The sequence below is a fragment of the Athene cunicularia genome, assembly GCF_003259725.1.
Source record: "Athene cunicularia isolate RWA chromosome 19 unlocalized genomic scaffold, athCun1 chr19_part1, whole genome shotgun sequence".
Classification (NCBI taxonomy): Eukaryota; Metazoa; Chordata; class Aves; order Strigiformes; family Strigidae; genus Athene; species Athene cunicularia.
The window spans coordinates 3,463,342-3,482,570 of NW_020799124.1; the positions used below are offsets into that span (position 1 = coordinate 3,463,342).

General features: G+C 40.6%; 1 protein-coding gene across 2 annotated transcripts in view; it reads right to left on the reverse strand.

The window, feature by feature from the left end:
• Window positions 1–15,115, reverse strand: part of VMP1 (vacuole membrane protein 1) — a 66,023-nt gene extending 50,908 nt beyond the window's left edge. Inside the window, exons 1-6 of one of the 2 annotated variants that reach the window (XM_026861397.1) lie at window positions 14,984–15,115; window positions 11,168–11,279; window positions 10,740–10,841; window positions 8,302–8,437; window positions 5,906–5,996; window positions 3,599–3,709 (exon numbers count right to left, since the gene is read on the reverse strand). In XM_026861397.1, coding sequence (XP_026717198.1) covers window positions 3,599–3,709; window positions 5,906–5,996; window positions 8,302–8,437; window positions 10,740–10,815 — 414 coding nt within the window. In that variant the 5' untranslated portion in view covers window positions 10,816–10,841; window positions 11,168–11,279; window positions 14,984–15,115. The remainder of the gene's footprint in view (window positions 1–3,598; window positions 3,710–5,905; window positions 5,997–8,301; window positions 8,438–10,739; window positions 10,842–11,167; window positions 11,280–14,983) is intronic. The other variant, XM_026861396.1, reaches the window with a different exon arrangement.
• Window positions 15,116–19,229: the final 4,114 nt, after the last annotated feature.

A 19,229-nucleotide genomic window follows, 5' to 3' on the forward strand; every position in this document is an offset into this window, starting at 1 on the left:
AACATCTAAGACTGCTTTAGACTGTAAAATCTACTTTAAGCAAACTGTTTCCAAGTAATCTCAGCTAACCCCAGGATCTCGCCTGGCACTTGAATTCATGCTGCTCCAAAAAGCAGCTGGTGAGAGATGCTCTGAAGAATCCAGACAAATGACAGTTTTCAACACTGGAAAAACAGCTAACCAGGCCAGGGAAAGCAAACATCCAGAGTCATTCATATAGGGCATGTATTGCATAACCTCCTCTGTGATGAGCCCGGCTAACAGGCTGAGCTTATGCACAGTTTGCTATGAAAATAGTTGTGTGCAGTAAAGGGAGGGCTATGTTTAAAAAAGATGCACCTGTGTCGCAGCTGAAGAAGTTCAGGCACACTGAACAGGTGCCTACATGCCATCAATTCCTACCCGTTGGCCCTTCATGGCAGAGACAATACTGCAAGCCTCAACAAGAGCTCAGCAGCACATGGGTGGGCCCAAGAGCATTGTTCTCTAAGCATGTAATTGCATTCCCAACAATCTCACTGTACATACAGATTTAAAACGAGCAATTAATTATAAGCAATTGTAAGCCACTTACTGAGCCTACTCTCTATTGCCAGCAAATCCAGGCACTATAGCAGAAGAGGATTTGGTGTTTTGTAACTTTTCGTTTCTTTGAATCAATAGGAAAGTAGGTTTTAATTACATTTCTTCATTATGATAAAGTACACGGAACATGAAAAGTAGATATATAGTAATGTAAAAATTAATATAGCAAGTTCCCTGATTAACCTAGCATATTTCTACTTTTAAAGGCAACTGCTGAACAACTAACAAAGCAAAATAGTTTAAAACTCCTCCTTTTGAAAGCTGGAGCTAACTGCATTGTTTCCAGATGGATTAAATCCAGAATACTGTTCTGAAATAATTTACTGCTAAAAGTTGCACCAACGGTCTGAAGTTAACACTCTGCGTTGCTTTTCACAAGGTGTAGGCTCAAACTGAGGAGATATTAAGGAGTGGATTACCACACTGATGGCATATTACATATAGATATTGCTGACACAGCTGTACATTTACAGTTCAGGTACTTAAAATGGCAACACACTGTTAGGGCAACTAAATTCTGTTTTTACACTCCCACTGCCATCTGCTGGCTACAAAGCCACAGACTCATCACCAAATTATGAACCGTGTTCAGACAAGCCTCCAGTGCCCTGCAAGTGTTAACTGACCTGAATTTACAGTCCATGCTAATCACTAAATCTTGCACAGGAGAAAAGAGGAAAACGAATCCTTGCTTCTCTCTCTTCCTTCACTCAATGCCATTACAGAAGTCCCTCAGTGTAATAGAAACACGCTGATCTGTCTTACATATTTACAGCAAGCAAGTATTTCTCCCGTAGTGCTACACATTAGATGTTGATGGTGTAGTTTAATTATATTTTATTGTATTTAATTATATTTTATTGTATAACCATCTTTAACTATTTTGTTTTTTCCCTCCCAACCAAGTCACATGAAACCCTCCCTCTTACGTTCCAAATAAATACCTTCGCTAACAATATTAAACTAAATGTCTTTTCCCAGGTGATGCACCTCCCCGTCATCTTTGGGAGGTTGTTCACCTCCTAAACACCCACCATAAATTATATTGATAAGCCAATAGAGAAGTTATACTTTGCATATTAATGTCAGCTCAGGTCATGGCCTAAATATATCCATTAGGTTCACGTATCACTTGAGTTTTCCTGTGGGGTATGTAATGCAATTTAATTTGCTTTCTATGAAATTTAGAACTATTTAAACATCTGGATTTTTCAATACAGTAAAAAAAAGGTCAATTCATTCCACCTTCTTAGAGGTGAAAAAAGAAGTGGTGCTATCCTATGAAGACTTCTTTATCTGACAAAATCATCTTGGGAGTGGCCTTAGGGTATAAAATGACAGCACCCTTGCTGCCCTACGTCAGATCAAGGTACAGCAAAGAAACACTAACCACCTTCAAATGCAGTTTAGAAATGGTGGATAGTGTTTCTTATTTACTGGATTTCTGACGTGTAAAAAATTAAGAATAGAAACTGCACGATAAGCTCTCCACACTGCTTCAAAGAGGATGTCTAAAACCATGGTTAGAGGAAATCTTAAGTTGACTCTCACTGGTTGATCGCCTACAAAAGTATTAAAAAAAAGCACAAGGTTAAAATCTATCATTTAAACTGCTTCCTACTTGCTGATTTAAATCATGACCAACTGGTTTCTGCCGCAAACCTGGAATTGCTTTCCTCTCTCTTCCTCTCTCTCCTTCTGAATAGCTGGTGATCCCATCCTGCTGCATTTTCACTCTCACCATAGCCTGGCAAAGAACCCAAAGCGAGCTGAGTTTGTGAGCTTGACTCCACCTCACACATCACTCGATGCTGGCCTGCCTCTCCAGAGAGCCAGAGCATCCCAATTCAGGACTGATGGTTTTGACTGATTCTCCCTCTGTCCAGCCCACGTGTCTTACTGTCCCTAAGCCATTAACAGCATCATCTGTGCAAGTCACAGGGCTGTACTTTGTCAATCCACCGCTGTCTAAGCACTACCCAGTGTTACATAAAAATGTTTAGACACTGTGTTCATCGGCTTCACCGAATTTCCATTTCCAATCATTTAGACTGACAGCAAGATTTTTGTCTAGAAGGCTATGCATGCATAAACTCGTTACTGTTCAGCAATAGCTTCCTTTCTCCTGTACTTTCTGCCTCCAGTCTTTAGGAGAGAAGCTACACTAATAAGTCTGACATTACTGCCAATGCAGCCCTTACAGATGCCATTCGATCTAACAGGCTTTGCCCTGCTGTGTGGAAAAGCACGAGTTTCTTGTTTCTTGTAGTGTTTTCTGTGTTATTGTTAATGATTAAAGCAGTTCTGAAAGTAAACATCTGTAATTGTTCCAAATACAAGATGACATTTGTTGCATAAACTGGTTTTAATTATTTTGTGGCCATGAATCCTTTTCTTAAATCCAGGACAGTGGTTTCATAAACAAGGAACTAATCCAATGGCCAAAAGCAAAACACACCCAAACATTTCCCTAACTTTCCTAGCTCAGCTGAGATAAACAACATCATATAAATTTTCAGAACAGATTATTTTATCTTTGTAGACAAACATTTTTCTTGCTATTATTTTCAAAGCAAAATTAATACAGACTGGATTTTAAAATAGCTGCTTATTTCAGTGGTTTCAGCTAGAAAAATGACCATTTTAAGATACTAAAAAAAATGCTAAAAAATTTTAAATGGAAACATTTGAGCTGCACACACTAGAAAACGTTCGATTTAAATTAGGAAATTAGAGGATAGAGCTTGCAGATGTTGACTCATTGTTTCAAAGTGAGGATTAACAGCAGGCTCATACCTACAGTTCAGCAAACATGTAACACACAAACTACAAAACAACATTATAGAATATAGAATATGAGCATTCACTAGAGCCCAGAAACATTACACTAAGTATTTCCTTCTGAAGTACTTAACCTCTAGGACATACAGGATATTCTTTATTCACATATTTTTAAATATGCAACAATTAAAATACTTGATTCAGAAAGAACATGGGATGGAAATATCCTTACCAAATAGAGCAGAAAGGTGTGGAGACCTGTTCCAAGTCCAACAGAGGACAGAATGCCTAATCCTACCCAGTAGGCACACCAGATGAACTTTTTCTCCATATACCGCACATACTGAAAAAGAAAAGTCACAAAAGAGAAAAAAAAAAATTAAAAAAGAATGGTGATACCTCCTAGGGGAGAAAGTTAACGACCTAACACACACAGTTATCTGGATTACAACAACTGAAATATAATCCTAGATACTTTCATTTGCAAGTTATTACAATTGCAACACAGACATGTACAGAAAATAGCCCACTTTCAAAAGAAAAGCCCACACGCCTTGGAATAAGCACGTTTCCAAGGAGACAGATGAAAAATTCAGGTTCAATAGTAGAGGGTTGAAATCCAGAACAGGCATACTAGGTGTGAGCAGCGAGCAGGAAGCCCCAGACAGCATCTACTAGACCCCAATCAGTGTGCAGACAGCTCAGGGAATTGCCTGAACAGATGAAATAAAGGAATAAAATGAGCTGTACTCTAAGTCTGTTGGATGTTTTATCCCGGACCAGTGAGTAACCAGGTTTGTTACTTTTAAGAAAAAAAAGGTTGTGTGATGCACACAAATGAGGGAATATGGATAAGTCACAGCCAATTTTAGACATAAAAAGTCCAGCTGGGTACACTGGAAAGGCAGGAAGCAGTATCTCACTATCACTATCACAAGAGCAATACTAAGAGGATGACCCAGGCCATCAACTTGTCTGCACCACAGCCCCAAGAGAGATGCCATTTTATGCCATCCATGGACCAACAGTACCAAGATGAAGTTTACCAGGTCTTAAGCAGGTTTCAATCAAGGTGTCAAAAAGTCCTGAAAACAGCAAGTGAAAACCACAAGTATACTTTGCTATCTTGAGTACGCTTTTGAAAAAAAAAAAAAAAAAAAAAAAGTGGTTTGCATTCATGTATACATAGGTGGTACACAGGGATAGGTAGAGGCAGTAGTGGGACACGGACCCAGCTCTGGAGGAAGGGGGATGGACAGATACCTGCTGGCACACACGACAGACACCCGTGACAGAGAGCTCCAAGCCCTGGCTGGAGCCAGCAGCTCACACTCCCCTCGCCAGTCCCAGAGGCACAGGTTTGTTCCCAGCAGGCTCAAGGAAAGCTCTGGAGCAGCACTGCTGGGCCAAGCCTTGGCACCAGGATAGCCCAGCAATGAGCTCAGGGGCCATGTGCCTCAACACCAGTTTGCCAGGGCCATCTAGTGGCAAATGGTGAGTGCGTCAGGCTCCGGGCCTCATGCTGACCAGCCACCAACCAGGGCAAGTCTTTAATGAAGTATTTGTCTATCAGGAACGGGTCACTGATTTACCATCCACCGACTTGCTCTGCGTGTAAATGCTTCGGTCTCACGTGTGAGATCGAGTGAGCAAGACTGCGGTGAGCTGAAGGAACTCATTTCACTGCAATTCAGGACCCATTCTGGGAAACCAGAACTCCTGTTCCAGACCTACGTGTCCCTCAGGCAGCCAGTAACACAGCACAGCAGGATGGATGTAAGCAAGTTCTCTGAAACTGGGAACCTGCTGATTTCAGAGTCAGAGGGGTAAGATGATTCAGTTGCACAAGGAAATGCTGTGCAGGGTTTAAAAGGGCTGCCTGCCCTCGGGGAAAATCTGAAATTCAAAGAGAAACCGGGAGGGGAAAGGTGTAGACAATAGCATCACCTTATGCTTAAGCAATGGCTTACACTTCAAGTGATGCAAAAGCATCAGTCTTCACAAACAACAAAGCACAAAAAAAGTTTTTGAACGACCATTTGAAAACAATGGGGGCACGAGAAGCATCACGGAACCAGATTTGAACCATGAAACCATTTTATGTCTATATGTGCCTATCCTAGCTAGTCAGGAGACCCTTCCACAGAAGCAGAAGAAACATTTTGTGGGAACCACAAAGCTCTATCATGACTCAGCTGAACATTACGTCTCAAGAGCTCGCACCGCTATTAAAAGCTTGTTAACAGCAGATGTGAAGGAGTGCTGCAGCACTGGAGGTGTGCTTACTCAGGAACAGATGAGAAGTGGAACACCTACAGATGCGACAGAATAGATCAAATAGATCATTCCCCATCTCTAAAATGTAACTCATCCACACACAGCAGAGAAGAGACACGAGAAACAAATATCCTTAGCGAGTAGGAGTTCAAAAGACACATTACAATTTCATGAAGACCCCATTCAACTCCCAGTACATCTACTTTAGCCCAGGGACAGGAACTATTAGTCACTAAGGAAAGTAACTTGAAAACCTCATTACCTGTTGATGTGTTCCTTCAATGTAATATGTAGCTGCAAGCACTGCAAGCGTCAGTAAAAAAGACACCAAGATACTTCGCCGATGCCACAATCTTAAAAGACAAATGGCAATTAGGGCTTGTCATAATTTAGCATGCATTTCAAAGTAACTTATTTCTCCCTGTAGACCGGGTCTGTCTGCATGGATGTAGTCAGTGGGGACAATGGCAGCTGAAAAGTTTGCTGTTATAAAAGCATAAACCTCCCAAGAAAATATCTGGGCTGCCTTTATTCTTTAGGGAAAAAATCTCGGCTTCACTGTCAAGTGAGATCAAAGTTCAGCCATGCTTTTTTTTTTTTTTTTAAAAGAAAAAAAATATCAAGAAAAACAAAGTAACTGTCTCAAAACAAACACAATCTGAAACCAAATATTCAGCTTCAGCAGCCAAGACAGTCTCAAACACAGGGACGTCAACAACATCCATGGTTAAGCAAAGTGCAAAGTGGGCACTGCACTGGCCCTGGGCAAGGGATGAGCTGTGAGTGGAATACAGAAGTGCTAATTTCAAACTGTGTGCTGGTGGGTGGAACCACAGTGACAGTGAGAGGAACAAATCTTTACACTACTTTGGAACCCCCGATCTATTGAAATTAGTATCTCTTGTAACAGCTCAAAGTTTAATAAATACATTTTAGATAATTATGCCGCGTTAGGAAGCTACTACAGTTAAGGGGAGAAGAGTGTTTTCCTATGTAATTTGATACCAAATTATTTTCGAGCCTTTTTATTTTCACATAAGCATTCTGCTTGATGTGTATGATGGCCACACACAGTAGTCTAGCAAATACATTTATTGTTTTCTAGGAAACACTATTATACTGTCACCTAATGCTATAAAAAAGCAAGTGCTAGCATCACTTAATCTCAGACATGACGTTGCAAACTTATCTATTTAAACAGAAAAAGATAGAAATATGGGAGGAAAACAAGTCACAAATGTTTCATATTAAGCAAACTGAAAAAAGTCGCTCTAACTTTCCTTTAATTTGAAAATAATTTGTGCTGCTTATAACTCATGACAATTGCATTTTCAAGTGATTGTCATAATTTTAAATCACAATTTACTCCAGTGGAACACAGGAGATCATTAAGAGTCAATCTGAGGTCTCAACAGCTTAAAATAGTGTTATTTTCTGTAAAGATATTGTCATGCTGGTGCTAGACAACATAAATGTGCTGCACAACAAGAGGATGCAAGTGCTATCTGTAACAGAATTTGATGTCTAGGCAGCCATGTAATAGCTTAAAATAAGACCTCAAATATTTTTTCTGCTGGGTTTAAATAAATGCTTGGAGGTTGTCAGAAATGGCTAATGTAAGACCCAATGAAAGTTCTCAAAGAAACAATTCCCAATGATAGTTGAAAGAATGCACACAGTAAAATAAGTTTGGGGGCTAGATTTGGAGGGGAGGGGGTGATGTAGACAAAAGGGGATTCAGACTACACTGCATAAACTTGGTATTTTTCATACAAATCATTTCAGAAGATCAGAATGGAAAACACAAGTTTCTCTCGGTGGATCTTAAGTGTCAGCACCTTGAACCTAGCCCAGAAGGGTCAACGAACACAGCCACTACCACCAATCTCACTCTGCAAAGGAGCAGGCCAACACCTAGAATCACCCAAGGTGATATTAGATCCTAGCTTCTGACTGGGAAAAATGATTCTAAATTCAATCCCAAACGCAAGAGATTCCAGTTACCAACACAGCACTAGGATGGCTGCTACTCGGCTTTTTCAGTTGCCAATTTTACTCATGTTTGCCTTTTGGTACTCAAAAAGATTTCAAGCCTAGTGTGTTAAAAAAAATAGCCGTGCATTTCGGCATTAGTAGGGGATGTTAGGACTGCTACTCACAAATTTTCTAACTGGAATAAAACCCCATTTTAATCAGTGTGTAAATAATGCTTAGGAAAAGCGTTTTAATAAATGATTTCCTGCTGTGAAAGGGACCACGTATCTTAGAAGCAAAGTCTTCTTTGCAGCATCATAAACATCACTGCAAATTCCACATAATCCTGAACCCTGCCCTAGCTGAGCTATTTGAAGATCATTCAGCAATACATTAATAGATCAGTACTTAACACTGCAGTCGTAAGTACAATATCTCTTGCCTTAAGGATCCCTAAACACTGTCCCACTCCTTCAAATTGGAATATTCAACTCTTCAGAAAGGAAGTTTGCAATTTTCTTCCACTGACAAAATATAAAAAAAAAATACAAAAATAAATATTTTCTGAAAGAAGAACTTTAAAGTTGCGTATCGTCAGGGAAAGCGAGATGTCAGAATGACCTACTGAATCAGAGCATGGGTTTCCCCAGAACGCTTAGTAGAAGTTAAAGAAATGATCTTTACTTTATGGTCCATTCCTTCAATTTTGTTAGAGTTTCCAGGAAAAAATACTGCAAGGTAACAAGCGGTTGTTTCCACAGTACAATATTCAACCTCTCTTCTCGGTCCTTCCGCTTCCGTTCACTCAACAAAGAGGAATCTGCAAATGAAAAGCAACAGAAATGTAAAAGCACAGGCTTACAGTTCAGATTCTATCCTACCCAAAAAAATACCAACTCTTTTTTTGCTTTGTTAGGAAGTTAATGTGAGCTCCCAGTCATCTTTCCTACTCATCACAAAGTGTTTGCTCCAAGTGCATCAGAAATCAGGCAACGTCCAGCAAAGGAAATAAGGTGGCTTTTTTTCTTCTGTGTAGCTGACCACCACTCAAGACTGGCCCAGGGTGCAAAAAGTCTGGCATGTCTATCAGCCTTTATGCAAGGTACTGCGCTACTAGTGACAAACCAGCTAATACATTAGGTCAAATGAGATTCTATCACCCACCCCAGAGACCGCATTTCACTCTGAACTTTTGAATTTGGTTCTCTTCCAAAGCTATTCTCAGACTTCTCCAATCAAACTAGATTGAATTACGTGTGCTCTTTATACACTTCAGTCACCGTGTAACTGGATAACAGCATCTATCCTCCCAGTCAGGATCCCCAGGCGACGGAAAGCCTCGCCACGCTGCCCAGCTTCTCCAAAGTAAGCCCAGCAGCCAGGAAGTGTTCCCAGGAAAAGGGCCTGCTTTTACACCAAGTCCTTCGCTGCACTGACACTATACATTTGGTTGCTTTTAACTGCAGTGATTTGGTTATAATGCAGTGCCCAACACCACTGTAACACACTACCATATAAGTGCAGAAGAAAGGTTCTTCTAATAAATGTGGTTTTTTGCACTTACACGAGTCAAGATTTTCTTTACAATCAAGATTAATAAAAAAACTGGTTATTTTTTGGATGAGAATGGCTTGTTCAAAGGTTGTCAAGCTAATGAGTGGTAATAATTTTTAAACTTTTAAAGAAAATCAATTCTGAAACAAGAGGGGAAAAAAAAAACAATAGCACAAAACAATGGCAAAAAAATGCACAAAAATAACTCGTATCCAAACAGACACCAAACTTGTTTAAACATCACTTACTATACAAAGTCAAAACATATGTAGTTCGGCATACATTTCAAGCACTGCAATAATACTCATAAATTTTAAATTTGTGAAAAGCTGTTTCATCGGAAATATCAATCTAATCTGAACCCCCAGCATATTGTAACCCAAGATGTATTATTTCAGTCTTATTCCAGTATTTGAAACACACTGCCTTATCAGTTGCTAAGATTTACATGGAAATTGCATACCTTGCTAGTCACATAGCCCATTTCATTTTGCATTCTAAGCATCAGTTGCTTTAGATGAAGTAAAAGAAATCCTACAATGGCAAATACTGGATAACATCCACATTCCCTCAGAGTTACAGAATGATTTAAGACTTCAAGTAAAACCCTTTGATTTGTTCCATACATACACACATACGGTTCCTCTTTAAATTTTGACACATTCATTGCTTCAAGAATTTATATTCTCTATTTTTCCCCTTAATATGTCTAACAAAAATGCTTCAACCTTGTTTTTTATGACCTTGTTTTTAGTAAAGGTCATAAAAGACAATGGTGTAAGACTGCGTACAACTTGAGAAATCACTTGGTTACAAAACTTAATTAAATATGGAACTGGCACATTCAAAGCTGAAAGGAAACAAACTAAGATAATTATAATTTATATGCTATACTACACAGCACATACAATTTATGAAACATTCTCAAGTTATTTTTCATGAGTCCTAAACATTAACCTGAGCTTATTTCAGACATACCAGTAGGAAAAACAAGAGGCAAGGCAGGAGATGAAGTAGTTAACTGTTCTGTTCGCAATTTATCATTGAAACTGATAAATTATAGTGAAGCTAAATGTCAACAGAAAAGCTAGAAATTGGGAGACTAATAATTGGGTTTCTCCCAGAGTAAACCAGATTTTTATTACCAAGTACTAACATTTCAGTGCCAAAGGGTGGGGCTGAGTAGCCTGATTCTACAGCCACGTATGTGCCAACATAGTTCAGTTTTTTAGCTCAGCCCTGTTGCAGCCCCTGTTGGTACCCAAAGTCAGCTTCAGAGGGCTCACGTGCATATCAACTACAGAAAAAGAATTCTGGAGGGAGAAAAGTGTATAAGAGAAAACAGAACGGAAACACACAGCATAAAACTACTCTGTGGCTTTACAAAACATAAATCATCCAGCCTTCAGATTTAGAGATGACTGAAGTTTCCAGGATTGATTCAGGCATTGAGGCCCTTCACGTTAGTCGGGCATAAAGTGCCCCAACAGAAACTCCTCTGAGTATTGCACTGGCCATTTCACACACCGAGCTGGCCAGCTGAGAACATTCAGCCATTTTCCACGTACCTGTAAAGTTCCCATTGTGCTGTTCTTTGGTCATTCCTATGCGTCTCTGATCACAATCTGTTCCATTCTCTGCCATTTCATAGATCAGTCACGTATGGGGATCTAACAGCAAAAGAAAACCAAAAAGCACAATGTCTCTGTTTCTGGTTATAAAGATTCCACTTAGTCCACAGTTAAAGAACACAGGCAAACATCCAGCAGTTCTCCAAATCACCGTTATCCAGCATCACACCATTAAAAAAAGGAGAAAGTGATTCAATTCCCACAATGACGAAGATTAAAACATTTCCACCTACATAAATCTAAATTTTACACTTAAATGACAAATCTCCCTCACTTCTAACAACCGAACAAAAGGTGGTTAAATAATCCCTTCTACTAATCAGCCCACTGTTTGGGTTCCAGAAGCAGCAGAGCTTCATACAAACCTGAGCTCAATTCTGAGAGGTGCTTGAGATTTGATTCTCATTACAAAGCATCCATTCTGGCACTATGCTTCCAGGTAGTCAGTATGCATGTAGACCTCAAAAGCCTCACAGCCTAAAAAAAAAATACCCCTCAATATGGTAACAAAGATACAGAACCGCATCTCATGTTTTGCAGAGTCTAGTACCTCTAAACTAGAAAAGGTAGGCTCTTCCACAGACAAGAGCTCTCTGATGATTTCTGAAAAGTGTACATTGTGCCTGCTAGTTTAGCATCCCTCTAGTAAGATCAGCCTTAAAAAGCCCAAAAGAACAGCTGTGGTTTTCCTTATCCAGGAGAGTAAATAGTGCAGTAACTGGAAGCCAGCAAAAACAGAATGTTGCAAGAGCTTCTTTAAAAATCCAAACCTGAGCAGCTGACAATTCTTATGCAATCAAACACAAAGAAAGTAGCCAGTCAGACTCCTTGCTTTAAAAACCCTCTCTTGAATCTTAAAACAGTTTCTGGAATTTTATTTTGGAAAGAGTCCCACAAAGCTAAAGCATCTTATTTGCATTACATTTCTCCCTGTAAGCAAACATGATTTACAGTTTTTGATATGCTGCTTTTGTTGGAAAGAAAAGTAGTGCAATATTAAAATGACACGTTATATAAAACCGTCTAGTGGAGGAAATTAAAGTTTTACAGAAAAAATACTTCCCCTTTGATTTATGTCAGACCTAAAGAGCCAAGCAGCAACCCAGGTTAGGTAAACAGGACTGAGATCACCCCTTTGATTCAGACTGCAATGATTTTTGTCAATTTTTAAAATAAAATGTTTTAAGATTTCAGACACTGTATTTGTTTAAATTTCCAGGGTTTCACCAGTCAGCTTTAGCCAGATGTGCTTCTGAACAGGCACAAGCCTTGTGCATTACTTGTAATACAGATAAAATTACTAGCTAGTGTGTGATTATTAAAGGGGTTTCACTTAAAACCCAGTCGTCAAAAACATCAAGGTCTCAGCAAGGAGTCCTTCCTCCAACATCTCTCTGAAATGAAAGGTGCAGAAATAGAAATCTGTCTAGTTAAACAATCTAGCAGAAACTAGTCTCTTGCATGTTACAGTTTTATTTATTGAAACTTGGGCCCCAGATTACCCAAACCACCAAGAAAATTAATAAAACAGCCTTGCAAGAGTTTCCTCCTGAAAAAAGCTGAAGGGCTCCATAGCCAGCCAAGGACAGAGGTCTGACCTGCTGCAGTAAGAGCTCTACAGCATCATTTTGCAGTCACTTGCAATCGAAGGTTTGCTCTGCTAGTCAAACACCAGAGAAATGTGAACCCCCTCCTCTCCTCAGATCGGTTTTATAGCAGCCTGACACTCTGGAAGTCAGTGGGGTTACACCAGTACTTAGTTGAGGATAACCGGCCAGTTGCTACGGTGACACAAGGATCAAATGTTTAGCTATCTCTTAATTTCATTAGGACAGTAAGTCCCTGTAGATGGTGGAGTGTTTTGTTTCTACTGCTAGCAGTGCTCTTCTTTTTATACCTATAAATATGTATTTTTATACATATACACTACCAGCTTAGACAGACGTATGTATATCACACACATTTACACACACAAAGCTCAAACTGCAGAGGGGAATATTTAAATTGGGGATGCAGTTAGAAAGCCTGACGTTAACAGAAAGCTGCTTAGGAAGCAAAAGCCATCAAAGCTGTTCTGCATACAGCCACACTAAAAAAAAAAAAAAATGTTCTGGTTTAAGGAACTTCAGTCACATTTTGTTGGTTTAAATATAACAAACATTAAAAAGAAACCCCAACTTAAGTGGAAGCCACATGTTCCTCATTTTGAAATCTATCTTTTTTCCCCTGTGCAAATCTAGCCTTCAAAATTGAAGTCTCCACTGGTTTGGTCTCTGTTCTCAACTTAATTACATTTCAAGAAAGTCAAATTACTGTGATACAAACTGCTCTCTCTGATGCTAAAATCTAGGCTGTGCACAACGCTCCCTCTTCGTGAACTGAATTCCACTGTAATCCATTAAACATCTTACTGGCACACACAAATCTTCAATCTCTAGGGATCTCAGGTGCGTTGTTACAGACATACTACAACTTCCACAAGCTCAACTAACAGAGCCTGTTCTACCTTCTCTGCTTGGAAAGGCACTAATCTGGGATTAGTTTTGCATAACGCTACCTCAAGTACACAAATCAATGTTTCCAGCAAAGCAGATGAATAATCCCTTTGCACACTTCTGCAGGGTGAATACGTGTTAAGAAGGTCTTAAAGTTCAACCATTCTGCAGAAAAGCTTCAAAAACTTGTATTTAGAAATACAGTTGACTAGGAGATTTGATACCTATCATATGGCAAGTCTGAACAGGCTGCCATTCAGAAACCAAACCCTTAATGGTTTCAGAAAAAACTCCTTGGTTTACTGAAGTCTAATTATACTTAAAGCATCTCAGCATAAGGAACTGGAGGATGTGCCTCCAGAAAGCTCTGCTTTCTTGATCTGTTGCTCTGTTTGATGCCTGTTAGAATCCACCAGTCCTGCACTCATGTCTCCTCACTGAGATTAACTGGAGAGGGAGTCTGACCCAAAATGGAGTCATTAACCGAGTCCAATTTTCAAATTAAATTCCATCTGTTAAACAGAACTTCACTTCTTACGGATGCTGAAAAAGACACAGTCCGTACCTAAAAATAAATTTGCCTAATACACGGAGTAGTTACCAGCAAACGCAAAAATAAACTATTTAAAAGAGTGAGAAAAATAACTTTGAACATGTTTTGTATCAGGGTCGCTTAGATCATTTGTTAGAGCTGTGCTCACACAACAACTCCTTTGTAGGGCTGAACAAATAGCCCACAATACACTATTCAGCTTTAGTGCAATCCATAACGTTAAGCATAAAAAGACAATGGCTGCTAGTCAGAAATGTAAACTGGTCAACAAAAAGGGCTTATGGTAACTGTGACTGGCGCTTCACAGCATGAGACAAAGCAAAACAAGAGCATGAAAACATAACAAAATTAGGCACTGCAATCTCTGTACTCCGTAATCAGAGAAGAGGACAAAAGTCTTCCTTCTGAAGCTCTGGGGAGGCTGCTGAAGCACCCAAGTGCTGGGTGCATTTACGTCAAAGGAAACGGTTTAAGGCAAGGCAGTTGGGTGCTTGCACTCTCACTTGGGGGAGCAGAATGTGGACTCACGCTCCTTTCCAACGTGCTGAAACAACAAGGAAGCTGTTAAACTATTTTAATTATCTCACTGTTTTCCCAGACATTGTTTGAATCACTAATTCTTACTACTTCTTACTTAGATTGATCCTGGAACCCTGGCTCTCATCTCCGAAGTTATTTGTCACACAGCTGCTAAGACCAGATCTATAGCTCAGACCATTTTGCTGATGTTTTCTCCCAGCCACCGTAGCAACAGCCCATTTTCAGACTTTCATCATTTCTTGCATTTTAAACCAAATGCTCCAATCCTGCCAGTATCCTGCTGCTTCCTCGCCCTCAACTTTTCTTATAACCACTCCTTCTTCTTAATCCACATCAGTGTTTTTCAATTATGATAAAAGATTAAAAAGCAGACTCTCACAGGTGGATAAGTAATGGCACTAAACTAGACAGCATTACACATCCGTGATACGGTTTTGTTTGTTATTCAAACGCTCTACACAGGGAGTAAGTTAACGGTATCTTGGCAAAGTAACAGTTTGGAAAGCACTTTCCCTCAAAAGTCAAAGACGGCCTGGCCCATGAAAACATTTAGGTAAAGGATGAGATCAGTCTTGAAGTGAAACACTACGTACCCTTTCAGCTCCGTACAACTCTGCCACTCTTCACTACTTCTTCTGTATTTGTAGCCAGTGGAACAGACAACTACGTCCTCAGCTCTGTAGACATTCAAGACCAAAGCGACTGCTCTTCCAAACCTTCTGTCCCTACAGAGTAAGATAATACTGTTCATCATGTGATACAAAACTGACACAGTCCCCGACTTGAAGGTTAATAACTTTCCTAAAGACGACAGAAAATAGAAAAAGTAACTGCTTGATTTTTTTTCCAGTCCTTTAACACTCATGGGAAGCATTCAATTAAAATAAATTAGGACATGTCTGAAAGACGTTGAAAATCTCCACAGACTTAGCTATAATGGGTTACTTTGATATGAGTGCATTTATTCCCATACTAAAAATGTTTTTCTAACTAAAATAGTTTAATCCCTCAAAGGAAAAGTAATTCAGTTAAAGACCACAGGTTTCCATTTTGTGGGTTATGCCTCTGTACACCAGACCTATTTTCCAATTGCTGGCTAAATACCATTTCGAAAAAGTCATCTTACAATTTAAGAGTTCAAATCTCCATTTTTCCAAAAAGACTTTGGGATATATTTTAGGAAAAAAATGATTTAATATTATTACACCATGAGTTTCAGGGGTGCCACGCATTTTCTTTTGAGGTTACTAGAAGTTCTGTCCCTGCTGTTAAGGCCACATATATTAAACTGTTCTCCTTGGTGGATTTTCTCAAGAAAAACATGAATATTAATTATTGTCTGCGTAGATCCAGCAGTAGAATCAGGTGTTATAATAATACAGTAGTGTCATGCACAATATATAGATGAAAAGGCATGGAAGATGAAAGACAAAATTCACATTGTTCAGGTCTTTGCAGCGATTTTTTTTTAAGTTTCAGCAAAATAAAGTAAATATAAGAAAGGAAATTGAAATAACTGGGAACGTGAACATTATCAGGGTAGCATCCCATGCCACAGCGCAGATCACAGATCAGTTCTGTGCTCCTTAGGCTGGCAGGAGGCAGTGAGCCGGGGGTGCAGATCACAACTCACAGAATGAGACAGCTCCTGACTGGGACAACGCTCAAGCAGCTGCTCAGAAAAACCACTTCAAGGTTATCAGAGAGGGTGAAACACGCTGCTGAGCAGGTGACCTGAGGAGATCACAGCAGACCTCCTCAGTGTTACTGCTGTGCTGCTACGCTAACTTCAGTTTCCCAAGTGCCCAGCTCAACTATAATCAGATTTTGAATGAGGTAGCACTGTAATACACCATACTTCGTGTCCTCTCTCAAACAGGGGCTCAGTGACAAGTCCTACCGCAGCGAGCAGTGCCACAACAACGTACCTCTTGGGGAGGGCACGTCACATATGCCCAAGCAGCCCTTCCACCAAAACTGATGGCTTCGGAAGACTGATTTGAGCTGAGAGAAAGGCTTTGGAGAGAGGGGCCACACAGCACTGAAAAAAAGACCACAACTTAATATTCAGGTGACTAATCAGACTCTTTCACCTCCTGAGTTCCAGAGGGCTGTATCGAAATCCATACCCACACTATCCGACAGGAGGTTTGTCTCAGCGCTGACTGCATTCTGTGCTCAGAAGGTGGCAGTCAAGCTCTCCACTGTCAGCCTCCCTACGCTACCAAAAGGCACAGAGGAAAGAAAAGTCATGGGAATTATCCCAAGATAACATATCCTGCACAAAAAAAAAAAAAAGCCCTGCTAAAATTTGACTAAGAAAGAATGAAGAGTTAGAAACTTATTGAGAGTATAAACCCAGCCTTAAGAATTGCCACCTGACTCCTCCAGCTGCTGGTAGAGAGCAGGTTTGGCAGGAACTTTTGCCTTTATACCATTTTGTAAGTGCTGGGAGACAGTTTCCCCCCAAGAAGATGCTTGAACCTGCCCAGCCGTTATATCCAGAGTGCTGCTTCTGTAAGAGGAGGTACAGCACAGATGAAAAGGGAATCAACAGAAGCACCTAACAAACCCCACAGAAAACAGAAGCTGAAACATGTCCCCGAGGTGATGACTTCTGCTTTTCATTGATGTTAACAGTCTCTAACTGAAACAAATTCCGGTTACACCACGGCTGCCTTGGCCCTTCAGTGAGAATACACTGCCCATACAAGGTGAAACTCAGAGGCTAATTCTGAGCTTCATAGTAGAGAAAAATATTCTTCCAACAAGTCTTCCAACAAGTGAAATTTCCTTTTTCCCCAACAAGTGGAATATTCTTCCAACAAGTGAAATACATCAAACAACTCCTTGACTCACTAATAACATCTTATTGTCCTCCTGGGTCCATCTGGCCAGTGCAGCACCAAAACCAGCAAGGACCTGCCCCATGACTATGGTTGCAACATGCTATAGGAATACAGAAAGCTTAGTGTTGCAACAGCTTCAAGGCCATGTCCTTTGTTCTCATGGAATAGCAAAGTCCATCCAACTCACACTTCCCCGTAAGTAACAGAAGTTAAAGTTCTAACCTGCAGATAATAATACTTCTCGGATCACCATTACACCAGAAAAACTGGCCTACTCCTACTAATACGTGAGGAGAAAACAAAATAAAAAAACTATTTACAAACCAAAGCTTATTAAGAAACAAGAGAGTATCTCAAAATATGCGCTAATTACACACAACATTCTAAGAAGAGGCATTCACAAAATGTATTCAGAAACAATTACGACATTCAAAAGATATTCAAAGGTAACCACAAGAAAATAAGCTTTAAGTTGGAAACAGTGAAACCATTCCAGCTAAAAGGCTTGCTTCCAGGATACTCACCTTCCTCATGGCTACCACCCACTTAAAAGCTACCAAGTCTCCTCCTATCCTCTCCCACAGAAATTACAAGTACCATTGATTTCAGCTGCTAAGTAGGGCAAGAGGCTTAGCTCAAATTAATATCTAGTGCTCACCTCCCACTGCACAACTGGAAAGGTGTCTTTTCAAACTCTCATCTGAAAACATAGGATGAAGCCATCGTTACGACTGTCACTTATGACCAATAGGGAATAAAGAAAATTCCATCCCATGCTGCGGAAATAATGGATTGACAGAAAGAGGACTGACATAACGAAGGCCATTTCAATACGCAAATCAGTGCATTAAGAAAAGCTTACGTATGCTATCATAAGATGGTATAAAGCATGAGAACCCCCAATCGACCTATCTGGCAGGAACTGGGGTGAAATAACATTAAGAAAAGCACAAATCCTACCAGTAAAATAGTACCAAAAGCAACTGCTCAAACAAAAGACATATGTTCCAGGTGTAAGTAACATCACACTCTCCCCACCTCCAAGTGCTCAACCCATATTATTGACATGAAGTAAACCAAGATACCTGCTTGTTGGTAAGCACCACCTCACACAGCAGAGAAAACAAGGACAAAAGTGAACCCTGAATAAGTGTCGTATGTGCAGTTCAAAGTGGATAACCTGGGTTCACAGCGCTTCATAGAGAAACAGCCACTATCAAACAAACTTATTGCCCCTTCCCTCAAGTCAGCTAAATGACTTGCCAAATATTTAAGAGGCAAAACTAGAACAAAACAGGAATCTTACTGCTTTGTTATTTTCTGTAATCACGAGATGTCATTGGCCAGAGAACTAAAAACCAAACGCATCTAGGTGCTTAACCTCAGTCAACAGAAATGAAACATTAAGAGGCTTTATTGATTTGGGCCTAACCACCCCAGTGTGTAAGACAAGCCACAAACAGTCCCCAGGAACCAGGACAGCCGGCGTGATGCAGAGGATGCAGCTCACCACCCAGCTAGGGAAGCACAAAACACGTCTACTGGAGAAGCAAAGACCAGCAGTATCTGAGCCTTTGGGGCCAGAAGGATGAATTTCTCACTGTGTCATCAGGCATCGTCCCTCGGGCCAAAGCAAGACGATTCCACCACACAGTTCCCGGGGTTTTGTCCTGCCTGATGTGAAGCGTCCCGAGCAGAACGAGTCTCAGCGGGACGAGGGATGAATTAGCAGCAACACAGCTCTCACCCTGAACGATGGCGACGAGCTTTCTCCCGCACTTCCAGCACCTTGGGGCCGGCTCCTTCCCCTCCCGACTTCCTTCACCCTTGCAACGTCCAACCTGCGGTCGCCTCCCCGTTACCGCACACGCCGCTCCCCCAACCCACCGGCTCTCCCGCCACCCCCCAGCCACAGGCTTGCGCAAACACCGCTCGGGCCGTCGCTCGGTCACGGTGCCCCGGGACGCCGCGACACTCCGACAGCCTCCCC